The sequence below is a fragment of the Neophocaena asiaeorientalis genome, unplaced genomic scaffold (genome assembly GCF_003031525.2).
Source record: "Neophocaena asiaeorientalis asiaeorientalis breed wild unplaced genomic scaffold, Neophocaena_asiaeorientalis_V1.1 scaffold124, whole genome shotgun sequence".
NCBI lineage: Eukaryota > Metazoa > Chordata > Mammalia > Artiodactyla > Phocoenidae > Neophocaena > Neophocaena asiaeorientalis.
Window position 1 is genome coordinate 10416175 of NW_020174135.1, and position 15317 is coordinate 10431491.

The 15317-nt window shown below is 37.9% G+C and overlaps 1 protein-coding gene across 3 annotated transcripts in view; it reads right to left on the minus strand.

The window, feature by feature from the left end:
• CDH7 (cadherin 7) overlaps nt 1-15317 on the minus strand; it is a 122435-nt gene that overhangs the window by 32291 nt on the left and 74827 nt on the right. For all 3 annotated transcript variants that reach the window (XM_024754853.1, XM_024754851.1, XM_024754852.1), the window contains one exon: nt 3584-3837. In XM_024754853.1, the coding sequence (XP_024610621.1) occupies nt 3584-3837 (254 nt within the window). The remainder of the gene's footprint in view (nt 1-3583; nt 3838-15317) is intronic.

Here is a 15317-nt window from a genome sequence, read left to right on the forward strand (position 1 = left end):
AAATTAAAGAAATAATTAAAAAAAAAAAAAAAAAAAAAACAAAACTAGGCAAGGCATGGGTCATATGGGAAGAAGATCTCAATTTACCTTGCTGGAGGCAAGTACATGTATTTCTTTCTAGAATTCTAATCTCTTGCCCCATATATCAGAAAATATTCCAAATGTAAATGGCATATGCTAGATTTCAGTATTACACTACAAAGAATGTCAGTGAATTCAAACTAATTATCCACCCTCCCATACTCTTTTACAATTCAAATACTATTGGCCTAATTTTAACGATGAAACAAATACTGCTTTTCCATTCCTCTAAGAACTCCGATACTCCTAAAGGTGCAGAAGCGCAAAGCTCACAACTGTAAGAGTCTTCAGCTTCCATCTCAGCCTGGAGATTCACGTTTCCTAGGACCTCGGCAGACTGTGTGATCTACTCCTCCACTGGCCTCTGTTAAGAGGGCTTACATTTTGATAGTTACTTGAGTGCCCAATGCAAATACATGTTTATGTCCATTAAACGACTATGTAATATTTTCTACATATTGGAAAATATGTGAATACAAACCAACGTTCAATACAGATTGCCAATACAGTTGCTTGTAAAATATGTCTCTCTTCATTGACTTTATTGACCTTGAAATAAAAATGCCATGAAAACAATAAACTATAATAATAGCGATGTACAATGATAGTACATCCTAACAGTTTAGTCATGACTGACAGTTTAAAAGCATCCGTTATTTTCCCTTTCTCACTTGATCTTCAAAAACCTTGGGACAAAGCAGGGATTAAGTGTTGCTTTTCCTGGGTTATATGGAAACTTAGGAGGCTAAGTGACACCCCCTAGGATACTCAGAAAACAGCAGTGCTGGGAAGAGAACAAGTCTTCTAGAGAATGTCACTGCTAGGAGTACCCATCAACTCACCAAACTACACAACGAGGAGGCTGGCCTCTTATAAGAGATCATAAATGGACAGGAAAAGAGAAATATGTGAGAGACAAATTCAGAAACAAATAAGCTATGAGTGATTGTTCTGACCTTATGAAAAACAGTGCAAGGCAAAGAAATGTTGCAAGAATACAAGCATTAAGCCTAAGTCAAGAAATTCATTTTACAAAAGCAAAAGAAATATTCACACACACACAACATAACATTTCAGTTCACTCTGAACAAAATCTCTCCCTATTTGTGCAACTTAGAGATTAGAAAAGGATGTAAGAGGTACTAACCTGAACTTTCAAGGTCACCTTGATTAGTTTTAAGAAAATAAAAATGAGGTAAAATTACAGCGCTGGCCAGCTGCTCTTTCATTGATGGAAGTCACAGAGATCTTCACCTCCAAGGTCAGCAGAATGCAGCCTTTGGCCCTTTCTATCTCTGTGCTTCAGGGAGCAGACACAGAACTCACTTCACCTCAAACTCAAGTCACTACCCACTGGGTCCTACTCTCCCTTCTCCTTCCCCAAGTTATTATATAACGTTGCATTTTTTCCAAATAAAATATTATTAAAAGTGAGATATTTACACTGAAAGGCTTTAACAGGATAATACACAGGAAATGGGTAAAGAAAAAAATTTTAAAATAAGATTAAAATATCAATACCATAAATCAAAATTTTCTTAAATCCTCTCACTCAGTGAAGTACTGAATTGTGATACATATATTAGTGTGTCTCTTTATTTTCCCAGATCCTCAATTTCATGAAAGCATTCTCTCTTTCTCCCCAGTAAATTAAGTGATTTAAGCAGAAGTCAGACTACCCTGAGTAGCTGATGTATGACTACGATTGTACTGTGGTTGGTTGTTCTTGGGGGGAAGGAGACAAGTATGTCACTAGAGTTGCAATGCGATAACAAAACCCAAATTCACATTTGTGCACATCAGTAGGACTCGGTAGATGGAGCTGAGCTTAAGTCAGGGAGCTGTTTGACAATGAAGCCTGGGCTATTACAGGGAGGAGGTGAAGGCTTACTCCATCTGCGTACATCTGTGACCCACAGATATTCTAGTGCACAGAAGGCTACATTCTTAGAAATGGTTTATGACCACTGCATTAAGAGTAAGATAGCCTCCATATAGCCTGAATTTCTTGTAAAGACAGAGAAGCAATGAGTATGACTTCATTTTTGGAATCAAAATTGGTTTATACCAATTCTTTACTAGGCCATGATATTACTGTCAAACAAAAGAGAAGGAAAGGAGAGTACTAATTACATATACACACACATATATATGATTATTATTTACATATAAATAATAAAATGATATTTAATATTATTAAATGTGTATAATAATTTATTTATATAAGTAATAAGCCTAAATTGGCTTATTATTTTAGGAGGAAAAATGAATATGAGCTCTTCTTAACTAAAAGTCATTGTCTAATGTATAGATATTTTTCTTGATACTCCGCAAGCAATGCCCAGACGTAGTTCAGAAGTTAGCTCAGAAGCACTTAGCAACATTAAATATCAGTTAAATCTAAAAGTTAGATCTGTTGTTAGCTTTTGTAATCAAAATCCAAACCATGACACTGAAAAATATTACTTACGAGCCCAAATTAAGACATGAAATACAATGTAATTTCTGGTATGTTCTACATACTCAATTAAATATTATTAAATATTTACTTAAAAAGACGTGCTTTATCATGGGCTTCCCTGGTGGCGCAGTGGTTGAGAGTCCGCCTGCCGATGCAGGGGACACGGGTTCGTACCCCGGTCCGGGAAGATCCCACATGCCGGGGAGCGGCTGGGCCCGTGAGCCATGGCCGCTGAGCCTGCGCGTCCGGAGCCTGTGCTCCGCAACGGGAGAGAGGCCACAACAGTGAGAGGGCCGCGTACCGCAAAAAAAAAAAAAAAAAAAAAGACGTGCTTTATCATATGCACACACACAAATACATGCATATACAAAAACATGCATGTAGCTTTCAGATTGTAAAACTATAGTAAAAAGTGTGAACTGGAACGTTGTGATATTTTGAAACGCTTACATATCATCATTCTGTTAGTACTACAGAGTTGGTTATAACGATGTGTCTACTCTCTCTACAGGACTATTGAAAGGACATTTTTAAATAGTCCTTATATAGAGATATGGTATTATTTTATTTTTTATAAGTGGAATTAATAAACTAACAAACATATACTATCCATATAGACCAATATACAAAAGGGGTTGCTGAAAAATTAACCCCTAATTTAAATTGTTTATAAAATTAGTTTTCTAACATCTGCATTTATCCTACAACAAGGACATGCATCACTTTCTCTCTGAACAGTTTGTGTTGAAAGAGCTCAGGATAACTGGCTGAATAGGCACATCAGCTCTGCTTGTGGATGACAATGGTGCCTAAAGACACTGCCACACAATAATGGCCTTGGATAATCAGGTGACACATTTTCGAATTACTAAAATGTTGCATTGTTCTGATGTTGTTTCACTTCTGCAGCTATGGCTCAATACGTATACAAAACTGGTTTTTGTTAGCTATGACCCCAAAGCATCATAACGTAGAGACATGAGTTGTGAATAAAGGCACATTGTTGCAAAATTACAGAAGAGGAGAGCAATGAGCTCTTACCTCACAGGGCTGTTGGAAGAATCTGGGTCGTGAGCTGCTACGGTCCCAATGATATTCCCAACTTGGGTAGCTTCCGACACCTCCATGGGGTACAGGGGTGACGAAAACACAGGGGGCTCGTCCACGTCTTCCACAATTATCTTCACGGTTGTCGTGTCGCTGAACGGTCCCAAGCTTAGAAAGCGAGGGTCGGCATCTCTGTTTGCAGCTTCTATCCGTAGCGTGTAACTTGTTTTGGCTTCAAAATCCAAGTCCTATAAAGAAAGTTGTTAGGAAAATTAAATTACGGCAAAGCAGAGCCTTTTCATTCATGCACGTCAATAAGCATAGTATGGACTCAGCCAGGAAAATGCACCGTCAGCATTCCAAAGTAATAAATAATAATGCCAATCAGAATCCTTGCTGCTTTCTGGCTCATAGACAGTGTGGTAAGTACATTTGAGCTAACTTAATCCACTCTGCCGCGGTACACTGCATGGGCAAATGCAGGTCTTTAGAACATTATTTGAATGACAACTGCTAGGATTTTAAAATCTTTTCCGAGAGGACCTCAAGGTAGTATTCTTGAAGCATGTAATTTAACTGCAGTATCCAGGGGTGCACATTAAAAAGGAAGAAAAATATAACTTTCCGTTAAATTTCTCATTTACAAGGTCATTTTCATTGATTTGGGGGACTCCTTTACAATCCTTAACTTTCAAGTGCTCCAAATGCAGCTGTAGCAGAAGAGGTGGCATATCGAGGTTATACAGCCTGAACACATAGCTGATTCTTCTTGATGAAGCACCCAATGTTTCTGTCTTCAGTATTCCGCCATCAGTATACACTGTCTCTCTCTCTCTGTCTCTATTTGTATTAGAGGGTTGACAGTTATATTCTAGAATCACCATCCTGCAACTTTTCAACAGGATTAACATGCTAACACTTTTCTCAAAAACAGTGACCAAGTCAAACCATCTGGTAGCTTAAAAAATTGTAAGGGCAATTCAATGTTGTACTAATGAAGCACCATTTGTAAAAAAAAGAATTCTATGCCCAACAGGTAGAACTTGTCTGTGACAATCACATGCTTCTCTTTCTTCGAGGGGTACAGAGAGTCCCAGCTTGTTGTGACTTTCAATCTCAATCTCACCACTAAAAAACTGTCCCAAAATATTTGTTACATTTAATGATATAAAAACAAAAACTTCAGAAAGAAACCAGTAGAAATACTAGCACATATAAAGCATAATTTACTTGTCATTTTTACGTGTTATTCAATAAAAAAGCATTAAGAAAAATGGGCTAAAATGTACTGCTGAGAACTGTAATCTAAATGTATCCATCACGTGTATGGGCGTATGTGTGCCATATGTGCTATATATATGACAAAATGTACATACCACTTATATAAAATATAATAACACATATATATAAAACATAAAAATATATACTATATGTGTTATGTGTGTTTCCACATAAACAGGACATGAAGAGATTCCATGGCTCATCTCTTTTTTGATATATGAAAAATATATAAACCAATACTCAAAACAGGCTCACAATATCTAGGCCAGAGAGCGCTTTACTCAAATGTTTACCTGCTTAACAGTTGTCTCATCTAGTAGATTGTAAGCTCCAGACTGTTTTGTTCAGTACTAGCATTCCCAGAATTGCCTATTCTGAATTTGGTACACTGAAAGAACTCAATACATTCTTAATGAATTAGGAAAAGCTAGAATGTAGCTATCCAGGCCTCAAGAGCCTCAAAACGGAACTGCACCTTTGCCCCAGAGAATCCGGATGGCTGAAGCGGGAGGTAGAGGAAGAAAGAACCAGGTATATTGCTTTTCTTGACTATAAAAAACTTCATATAATTACTGTGGGAAAACCAAGTTTTAATTCTTATCTGAGGTCTCACATGAACATCCTGGGGCACGTGCTATACAGTGCCATAAACAGCACCTTATTAATAAATTCAGTGATATTTTTATGAGGCTACCTTTTTTTGTCTATTATCTAAAAATATTTCTACCCCAATGGTCTTCAACCAAAGGTAAGAATCAGAACCACTCAGGGGAACTTTCCAATACATTCCTGGCTCCTTCCAAGAAGGTTTTGATTCAGCAGACCCAGGATGAGTCACAAGCATATGTATTTTGAAAAGGCTCTTCAAGTAATTCTGCTGCAAATCCTCTTCTAAGAAACTTGACCTCTTTGTTATAATTTTCTGGGGCCTATACATGTAATCCGATATTTAATTTGGCTTCTGCTAAAAATAAAACAAAGCATTCTTATTTACCTAAATGCATTTACTTAAGACACTCTAAACATACTCACACATAGCATGAATATGAACCTATTCAGTTTGTAGTCTTTTTTATTTTTACTCTTTGCCACGCCATGCACCTTGCAGGATCTTAGTTCCCCAACCAGGGATTGAACCCGTGCCCTCGGCAGTGGAAGTGTGGAGTCCTAACCACTGGACCTCCAGGGAATCCCCTCAGTTTGTTCTTACAATATTTATAAAACTGATAAATTAGCAGAGAAATATTACTTTTATATATTATGTGTCTATGTAAGATAGACTATGTAAAAAAAAAAACCAAACACCCTGTTTACCATCTCCTTTTCAACTGACTCAAAACCACAACTTTTTTTAAAAATTTAATTAATTTATTTTTGGCTGTGTTGGGTCTTCGTTGCTGCACGCGGGCTTTTCTCTAGTTGCGGTGAGCGGGGGCTACTCTTTGGTGCAGTGCGCGGGCTTCTCATCGCGGTGGCTTCTCTTGTTGCGGAGCACGGGCTCTAGGCGCGTGCGCTTTGGTAGTTGTGGCACGCAGGCTCAGTAGTTGTGGCTTGCGGGCTCTGGAGCGCAGGCTCAGTAGTTGTGGTGCATGGGCTTAGTTGCTCCGTGGCATGGGGGATCTTCCCTGGCCAGGGATCAAATCCGTGACCCCTGCATTGGCAGGCTGATTCTCAACCACTGTGCCACCAGGGAAGTCCAAAACCACAACTTTTAAGATATTCATTCCAGTTTACCAAAGGGACAGCTAGTCCTTCTGTATTCGAGTAAAAGTTTGACTGACTTATGAAAGAATAATTTACATCTACTGCACAAATGAATGCAATTATTTTATGGCAACTTGTTTTTTTTTAAATGTGTCTAAAAGGCAACAACATGCAGTAAAGACATCTGGATGCTGCCAAGTCATAAAGAAACACAGGATCACGCGTGATGATTGGTTGCCTAAAAGCTATTCTGAAAATCGAGCAATGAAAGAATTCATATGAAAGCCTATGAATCAAGGTTCCAGACGGAAGGAAGTGCCACACAAAATGATTTTCAGAGCAAACCGGAATCAGCCAGACTAGTTTGCAAAGAAGGGTGTGGTGTGACAGATAGGACTGTTAAGCAAATTGAAGAAAAGGCTTTTGCAATAAAATGTTAATTCCTGTTTCTCTTATTGATTTCTACAAAAGCAATACTTTCCATAACTATTAGATTTAATAAGCAAGGTTATACTCGGCGAAATAAGTTAAAATAATAACTGGGGAAAGACAAAGAAGAAGGAAAGGGAAGGAGATAAAGGTAATGTCTAAACAGATTCTATTCAATACTTGAAACTACGTAGCATTGGAGACTAGATATATTTGGAAATTTGACCAAAACACAGTTCAAGCTGCAGCTCACAAGAAAATAAATATGTAGGATTATTAAAGAACCTGAAACCAATTATTGTCACTTTGACCCAAACTACGGATGCCACAGAGAAGTTGCTTTTTCATCTGTCAAGTGACATCTATGTCAGAGATGCTGAAAGAGAAAGCAGCTTGTTGGACATACTCTTTCCTAAGCTATCAAATAGGGTTGTTGAAATGTATTGCCATCAAAGGATGATGAACTTTAGGACTGAAACAGTAAGCATTATAACTAAGACAGTGGTCAGCAAAATTTCCCTGTAAAGACCAGATAGTAAATATTTAGGCTTTGCAGGCACCATGTCCTCGGCCACAGGTAAATGGACTAGCTTGGCTGTGTGCCAGTAACACTTCATTTACAGACACGGAAGTCTGCTGAATTCTATCTAACTTTCACGTATCCTTTTTTAAAATTTTTTTCAGTCACTTAAAAATGTAAAACCTTCCTTAGCTCTTGAGCTGTCCAGAGACAGGCAGGCAGTTGTTTGCCAATCCGTGGTCTAAGGCGCCCCAAATAATATGCTTCTCTTTCCAGATCAGAGGTTCACCCCTCTTCCTCCCACCTTTTCTTGTTACTACAATTAAAATGAACTATTCACTATAAATAGCATACTTTGTCCCTTCTAGTTTTTATCACCTGCTGGTCCCTCCGTCTCATATAACTTTGTCTGCCATTTTTCTTACTGAAATCTTTTGGAGACCAGCTCTTTTCTTCTTTATGAGTGATCTCATAATCCCCTCACCTAAAACTAAAACTTCTTTATATTTATAGAGAGCTAACTCCAAAAAAAAGTTTTACACACATCTTTAATGTGCATTTTAAAAGACAGAAGGTTGGTATTATTGAAACTAAGTAGCAAAGAGCTCCAGTGAAAGCCCAAAATTTTATGTGTACTTAGGGGCAGACACACTACGTGAATTCCAAGCCACATCTGTCCACCACCCATGCCGTTTCTGCTAGAACAAGCAGGCATTGTTCAAACTCTAAGAGCAATTAGGGACTCATGGTGTATGGCATTATCACATCTAGGTATCTGCCTACCTCACCAAGTAAGTAGGGTTGCTGTAAATTGTCTATAAATTTAAAGCAGCTGGAACAGTCATGGACCCAGAGTAATTACTGTATAAGCATTTGCTGTTACTAGTATACTATTATTAGCGCCATGATTTCCGGCTAGATTATGAGCAAATCAAATGGAAAGTAAAGATTATGTCTTTCTCTTCTGTTTCCCCCATGACACCTCGGCCTATATCTTTGGCAAAGTCAGTTTATAATATTCATCTGTTACACTCAAAACAATTAACTATCATAAACAGTGGAGACTCATTAGTTCTCCCCTGCCATTTTTAACTTCCTCAATAGTAAAAACCTAAGTTAAAATATCATCTTGAATTCATTTAATAAAATCGTTACACTGCATTTTTCTTTCTGCATATAGCTCGCCTTCTGGTCTATAGCCAAACACGCTCTCGTTAAGCTCAATGACCTCCTTTAGATCTTGTACTTTGGGCCAATGCCGTTGTTGATGTTTCAGGGACTGATCCAAGTTACATCATTCAGGAAATTCTTCCTTCTGTTCCTGTAACCACGGCTTGGTACCATTGGGGCTGGGTGTGTGTGTGTGTGTGTGTGTGTGTGTGTGTGTGTGTGTGTGTGTGTACGTTGAGACTATGTATATAGTGTCTTATGTTTAATACTGATTTTGTACAAAAGAACTGAGACCATTCATCATCATCTTTAAAAGCATTTCTTTCTCTGGAGCTTCCAGCTGTCTTTGGGATCAAAGCATATACTCTGTTGCTTTCAATATCCTCCCTACTTGATCAAATCAATATAAATCATTTTTCCTACGTAAATGGGCTTAAATGTAACTGTGCCAATGGAAAAGAACCCACAATCATAACTTTCCCTTTATGATTAATTTATTCCAAATAAATCTACTACCCAGAACCTTAGACGTAATCTACAACCCTGGACAAGGTATCTCAGCAAAGAACAACTTTGTACATTTATATACAATAAGAATTCTAAAGTTCTTCCCTAAGCACTTTCCAAAAGCAAAAAACGCCATTATTATGCACAACTGCACTACTGCCTTTATTTCCCCCCGTCCCTGGGTTATGTCCAAGAAGGTCTTGTTATCTCTGTCAGCTGGACTAAATGTAGACAGGCTTCTTCCTGACTCTAGGCCCCTGACCTACCTTTTCTTAGAACCAATCTTCAGCAAGAGTCTTGCTCCAAGTTACAAAACTGCCTGCTATCATGAAAATACAAGAAAATTTACTTTTCCTTTGGGTAAAGCAAACACAGTGTCACCTCCAACACACACACACACACACACACACACACACACACACACACACACACACACACACACACACACACACACACACACACTCCAGCTCTTAAAAAATTCTCCAGGCCTTTGTTTCACCTGAGTTGAGTTTACACTGAATTCTCATCTCTCTCTCCTAACTGCAATATCCTTGTGGTCGTACTTGTTTAACTCTGGCCAGTGACATTTTTGCTTTCACAGCTACAAGTGATTTTATCAGCAGCATGCAGCTTTTACCTGTCTTGAAATCTGTGTGAATCACAAAACCTATATCCAGATTTGGGCAATAGGTTATTTTTTTATAGGGAAGAAGGGAAGAGAAAGACGTGTTCTAAATTGTTATATATGTATATATATATACACACACACACACATAATTGTTATATATATATATGTAATAATTATGTATAGAATGGTCCACATTGATGCCCTCAGAGAGGCTCAGGTGTGAAGGGGGAGAAGACCTCTGGAAGTTTCGCCAGCTCTGTGGGTGTCCTCTACAAGGGACTGACCCTTTCGTGTCTGTCTCACTGTGCTAGGCTTTGAGATCTATGAGAGAAGCCAAATGTATAATCTTACACAGGTAGGTAGGTAGGCAAATTTAGAATAAGCAGTAAAAACTTACAGGGTGTCTCCATGTCCATTTTACATTTTTATGAGAGTCATTATTTTAACTTTCAAAAAAACCCATACTTTAACACAGCTGCTTCTCAGGTGCTCGATACAAACATTCACATTTTGCAAAGATCACTTCCACTACGTAGAAAGTATCTGGTGCTCTACAGGTAAACTGGGACCCTGAGAAAGGGTCCAGTTTATGAGTAACTGCAGAAATGTTTAAGCCTAAGACATTAAATTATGTCAAGCTATTAGGAATAAAATAAGGATACTGATATCAGGAATTATTATTTCCATTATCTAGCTCCACGAGTGCCCTCTGACCTCCAAGAGCACTTACGTTAACATTTTAACCTAGATATAAAGATCACTGAATATTTTTTAAAAAGCAATTCAAGCAGGTATCCTAACACATCTCCATTTTGTAACAATTTTTTAAAAAAATTCTATGACCACCAACTAAATGCACACACATTTCAAATTGCTAATTGCACTTGTCTACAAAGAGGCAGTACCATAGACGGCTAAATGTATTTCCCGTGAACAATACATTTATATAGTCCTTACCCTGCGCAGGTTACAGTTCTAAGAGTGAATTTAGGTAGGCTGTTTGGATTCTATAAGCAGAAGGTAGAAAACAAGCCTTGCAAATGACTATATTCCTGCCTAGCATCAAAAAGCTCGTTCACAGTATAGCTCAGATTGATTCCCTTACTGTGCTGAGGTCCATATTTCCCAGCATGCACTACTGACTGGACCAGGAACTTCCATGAAAGGGTCTCGATCATTTTCAGGTAAGCTGAATCCAGATTATGACCCAAAGACAGTTTATGTTTTCCTGGGGACCTTTAGCAAATAGTGGCAACTATTAATTAATCTTGATCCACACAATTACTCTGTGAGTAATGCTGACAGTGGAGAGGAGATTCAAGTGGAAGTCAGCTGATCTGAGGTTCACCCTTACCTTTGCCACTTCATGTAAATGTAACCTGAAGGTTTTTTAGTTTCTCTGGAGCAGAGCTGGGACCCAAAATCTTTTTTCTTCTTTCACAGTATCCACAATATTTTATAGCTCCTCTCTCTTCATGTATTTCCCCCCCATCGCTCCTTGAATCTGGGTCACCTGGTCTTGCTTCGATCAATATAATGTGGTGGAAGTGATGTTGTGTCGGTTCCGGAAATCAGCTTCAGGAGACCATGGAGCTTTTGTTCTTGCCATTCATGGAACAAAGCCAGGTTAGCTGCCGGCTGCTGGAAGGCACACTTCCAGCCTCTCTTGTCATTCCAGCAGACAGACAGCCACCTCTACAGAGGCAGATCCACCAAGCTCACGAGTAGCTGACCTCTGACCCATGTGTGAGCCCTCGTAAGACCACCCTGCGGAGGCCCCACCAAACTGCTGACCCATGAAATCATGACCTAAAGAAGTAATGTTTTAAAGCACCAGCTTTGGGATGACTTGTTAGGTAGCCGCTGATACAGTCACAAAGAGGAAGAGAATAAAAGTGGGTGACTTCACTTTCTGACATGTGATGGCTGCATCTCCAGGGAAAATTAACCAAAACAGACTTGAAACGACCAAATGAACTAGTGGCAGAGAGATCAGATCTAGACGTGGAAATTTCCTTGAACTCCAGGCCTTTGACTCTTATCATTCCCTTATTGGTTATGTCCTGTCTTTACTATATAACATAGATTCCAGGATCCATCAATCCCCTCCCTCTACTGACAATATACGCAATTCTTCTTAATGATCTAAATATGAATTTTTAATTTGCTTTGTTGATGAGTTATTTTTAAATTCTCTTAAAATATCTTAATCCTGGAAGAATACAATAGATTGCCTTTTCTGAATCTTTCTCTGCCCTAACTTAAATTTGTCAGTTTCACCAAGTAATGTCTAAAGCATTCTTTCCCTCCTTTTATATGCATGCTCTATGATGTTCTCAGTCGTCCCTTTCATTTTAATTGCCATGCATACGCTATGACCCCCAAACCTAAGTTTGCACTCTAGATCTCTCCTCTAAGCTACAAACCCTCATCCATGACCTTCTAGAAATCGTTACCTAGATATCACAGGTAATGCAAATATATTCCAAACCATTTTAATCACCTCCACACTCCCATTCTAAAGGAACAGCACATTTTTCATCTAGCTACTCATACTAGAATCATTAGTTTTATCCTTAAATTCTCTCTCCAATTTTCCTTAGGTAATCACTAAATCCCCTCTTATCTACTTCTTAAATATCTCTTTCTTGGAATCCTACCCATTGAAACTAATCTAGGAAACAACACACCATGGAAAAAGACAGAAATAAGGAAAACTGTGCATTATCTGTGACTTGTACTAAGCGAAACAAAAAACCATGAAGGGCTCACTGGAATATGTCTTTGACATACACATATTCTGAGAAGATTGCTCTGATAATTGCCCAAATCAAAGAAAATGGAAAATACTCCTAAGGAACAGGGTCCTAGTCTCTTTGATCAACTTTCTTCAAAGAGTGTTGCTATCTTATTTTTTTAAGACCCTAAATTCATCTCTAATCTTGACTATTCGAAAATGAGTAAATTTAATATATAAATTTAATTTATATATAAATATATATAAATATATAAAAATATGTAGAGAACAGTCTATACACATGCACCCACGTGCGTAATGATTAAGACGATGTTAGGATCCACTTATATATACACAGTAACAATGGGTGGAACAAACTGGAAAATATAATCTGAAATTCAGATGTTCACTAAATTAGAGTTATTGTATTAATCTAAAACTAAAATCCAAAATGTATGCTTTTTCACAGTCAAAGGAGACACATATCTTTCCTCCATTTTGAGAAATGTGCATCCACAGCGGCAGGATTACTTAAACAACATCTTTGAAAGAAAAAAATGTAATGAAAAGAAGAACAATAAATTGGAAATGTTGTTGGTTTCATTTTCCTCTACCACACATCAACAGCATTTATGAAATACGGAAATACATACTTGACTCTGGGAATTACCGCAAGCAGCAGACAAAGGACGCATCTCAATAACAAGACAGCAAACCCAGAGCTCAGAAATCTGTGCAGCTGAGTGGAAGTTTGACAGGATGTGGCATATTCTAACCCTTCCTCTCCCACAGGGAATGGAAGCCATGTTATCAATACCTCCCCAACAATGCTCTATTATCTGATGGTTTTGACTTCATTCAACCTTATTTTAGGGTATGGAAAATGAGGAGATTATGAAGATAGCAGAGCAAGAATGGGCCTGAAGAAGCTTAAATATGTTTTTGACAGTATGATATCAGCCACCGTACAAGTCATCCCCGTGCCAGAAAATGGATGTGTACTTATCCTTCATAGGAAATGCATTTTGAAAAATGCTCATTTTTTACTGTACTGTAACTCTATGTAGTATTTTATAGAAGCACAATTCCATAGGTAATCCCAACTGAGGTCTTACATTGAAAACTGAAGTACGTTAAAGGTAAGATTGCCATACCTCAAAGGAAAAATAGAAGACTAAATTTCCTACATTGTAAATTATGATGGGGAAATGTAAACAGAAAGAATTCTAGGTAGAAAGAAAGACACAGTTTTCACTCACATGGGAAAATACTTATGTTTATGCTTGGTGAATTTTGAGGCCCTATGTAAAACTGGTTATAAAGGTTATCATCAAATCATTCATAAATGGCTACAGAAATAGACTGTACTTTGCTTTAACGGTTTAACACTGTGGTTTTGTTATCATTTTTTAAAATACCTAAAATATATAAGCATGTCTATTCTTTATTTTTTGCGGTATGCGGGCCTGTCACTGTTGTGGCCTTTCCCGTTGCGGAGCACAGGCTCCAGACGCGCAGGCTCAGCGGCCATGGCTCACGGGCCCAGCTGCTCCGCGGCATGTGGGATCTTCCCGGACCGGCTCACGAACCCGCGTCCCCTGCATCGGCAGGCAGACTCTCAACCACTACACCACCAGGGAAGCCCAGCATGTCTATTCTTAATGTATAGAAAGGATAATTGAATTCCGAAAAAATAATTCTCTGGTAACATCTATACAAATCTTTAGCCTTGTGGATTCTGCATATTTGGTCATATGCAGAATTTATATTTCTAATATAAGACATTGGAGCAAGAATAGCATACCTGAAGATAACTTTTTACAATTCTGTACTTCTTTTTCTAGCATATGTTTTAGAAAAAGATTGTTTTTCTGTTCTTCTCTCCCTGCTCCCAAGTTCACCCTATGCAAGTATAGCATATGTAGATGTTTCAAAATATGATAATAATTTGCTCAAACTGGAATAAATCTCATTATAACCATGACAGTGCATTGTTTATGAAAAAGCAACGGACTAAAGTTTTATTATACTATAGAGTAGAGAGAAAATAAGTTCAGATGATTATCAAGCATGGTTCACAGGTACAAAATAACTTAATTCCAATAGAAATGACTATCTAAATGGACACAGGAACTCTATTATCCAAATGTGAAGTAATACTCTGAGACACACATCATCAGAACAAATATACTTATGTCTTTAACAAAAAGCTCATCAACATCTTAGCAGTGCCTGGTTGTAAAGGTTTTCCTATAGTCAGGAGAGCCTGGAAAACCTATGAACAAACGGTTCGTATTTATGGACTGTCCATAGCATTCTCTAGTTTATCTCAGTGAAAATTTAAAAATATTCTGAGAACAATGGAAGAAGGCTTCATTTGTCTTCTTTCAGAATTTCTTAGTTTTAATCAGAATGCTCTTGTGACTCAGATTCAGAAATCCATTCTAGATTTCACAAATGATTCTCCTATTATCTGGTCATGAAAAGAATACCGAATTTATGGGACTCATATATGTTTTCTCAGACTCTGCTCAACTCGGAGGGGTCTCTGGAAATGTTTTAGCTGGAATGGAATATAGACCCCCATTTACCGAAATCTTGATAAGTAGAACTGAAAATCAAAATCCTGTCCTTGAGTGTCATAAGTAGTTGTTAGTTCTTAACAGAGAGAATCAGCAAATCTTCAGAAAGGACTTCCTTCATTCTGAGAAAAACACTCCAAAGAGAGTTTAGTTAAAAAAAAAAAAGTAAA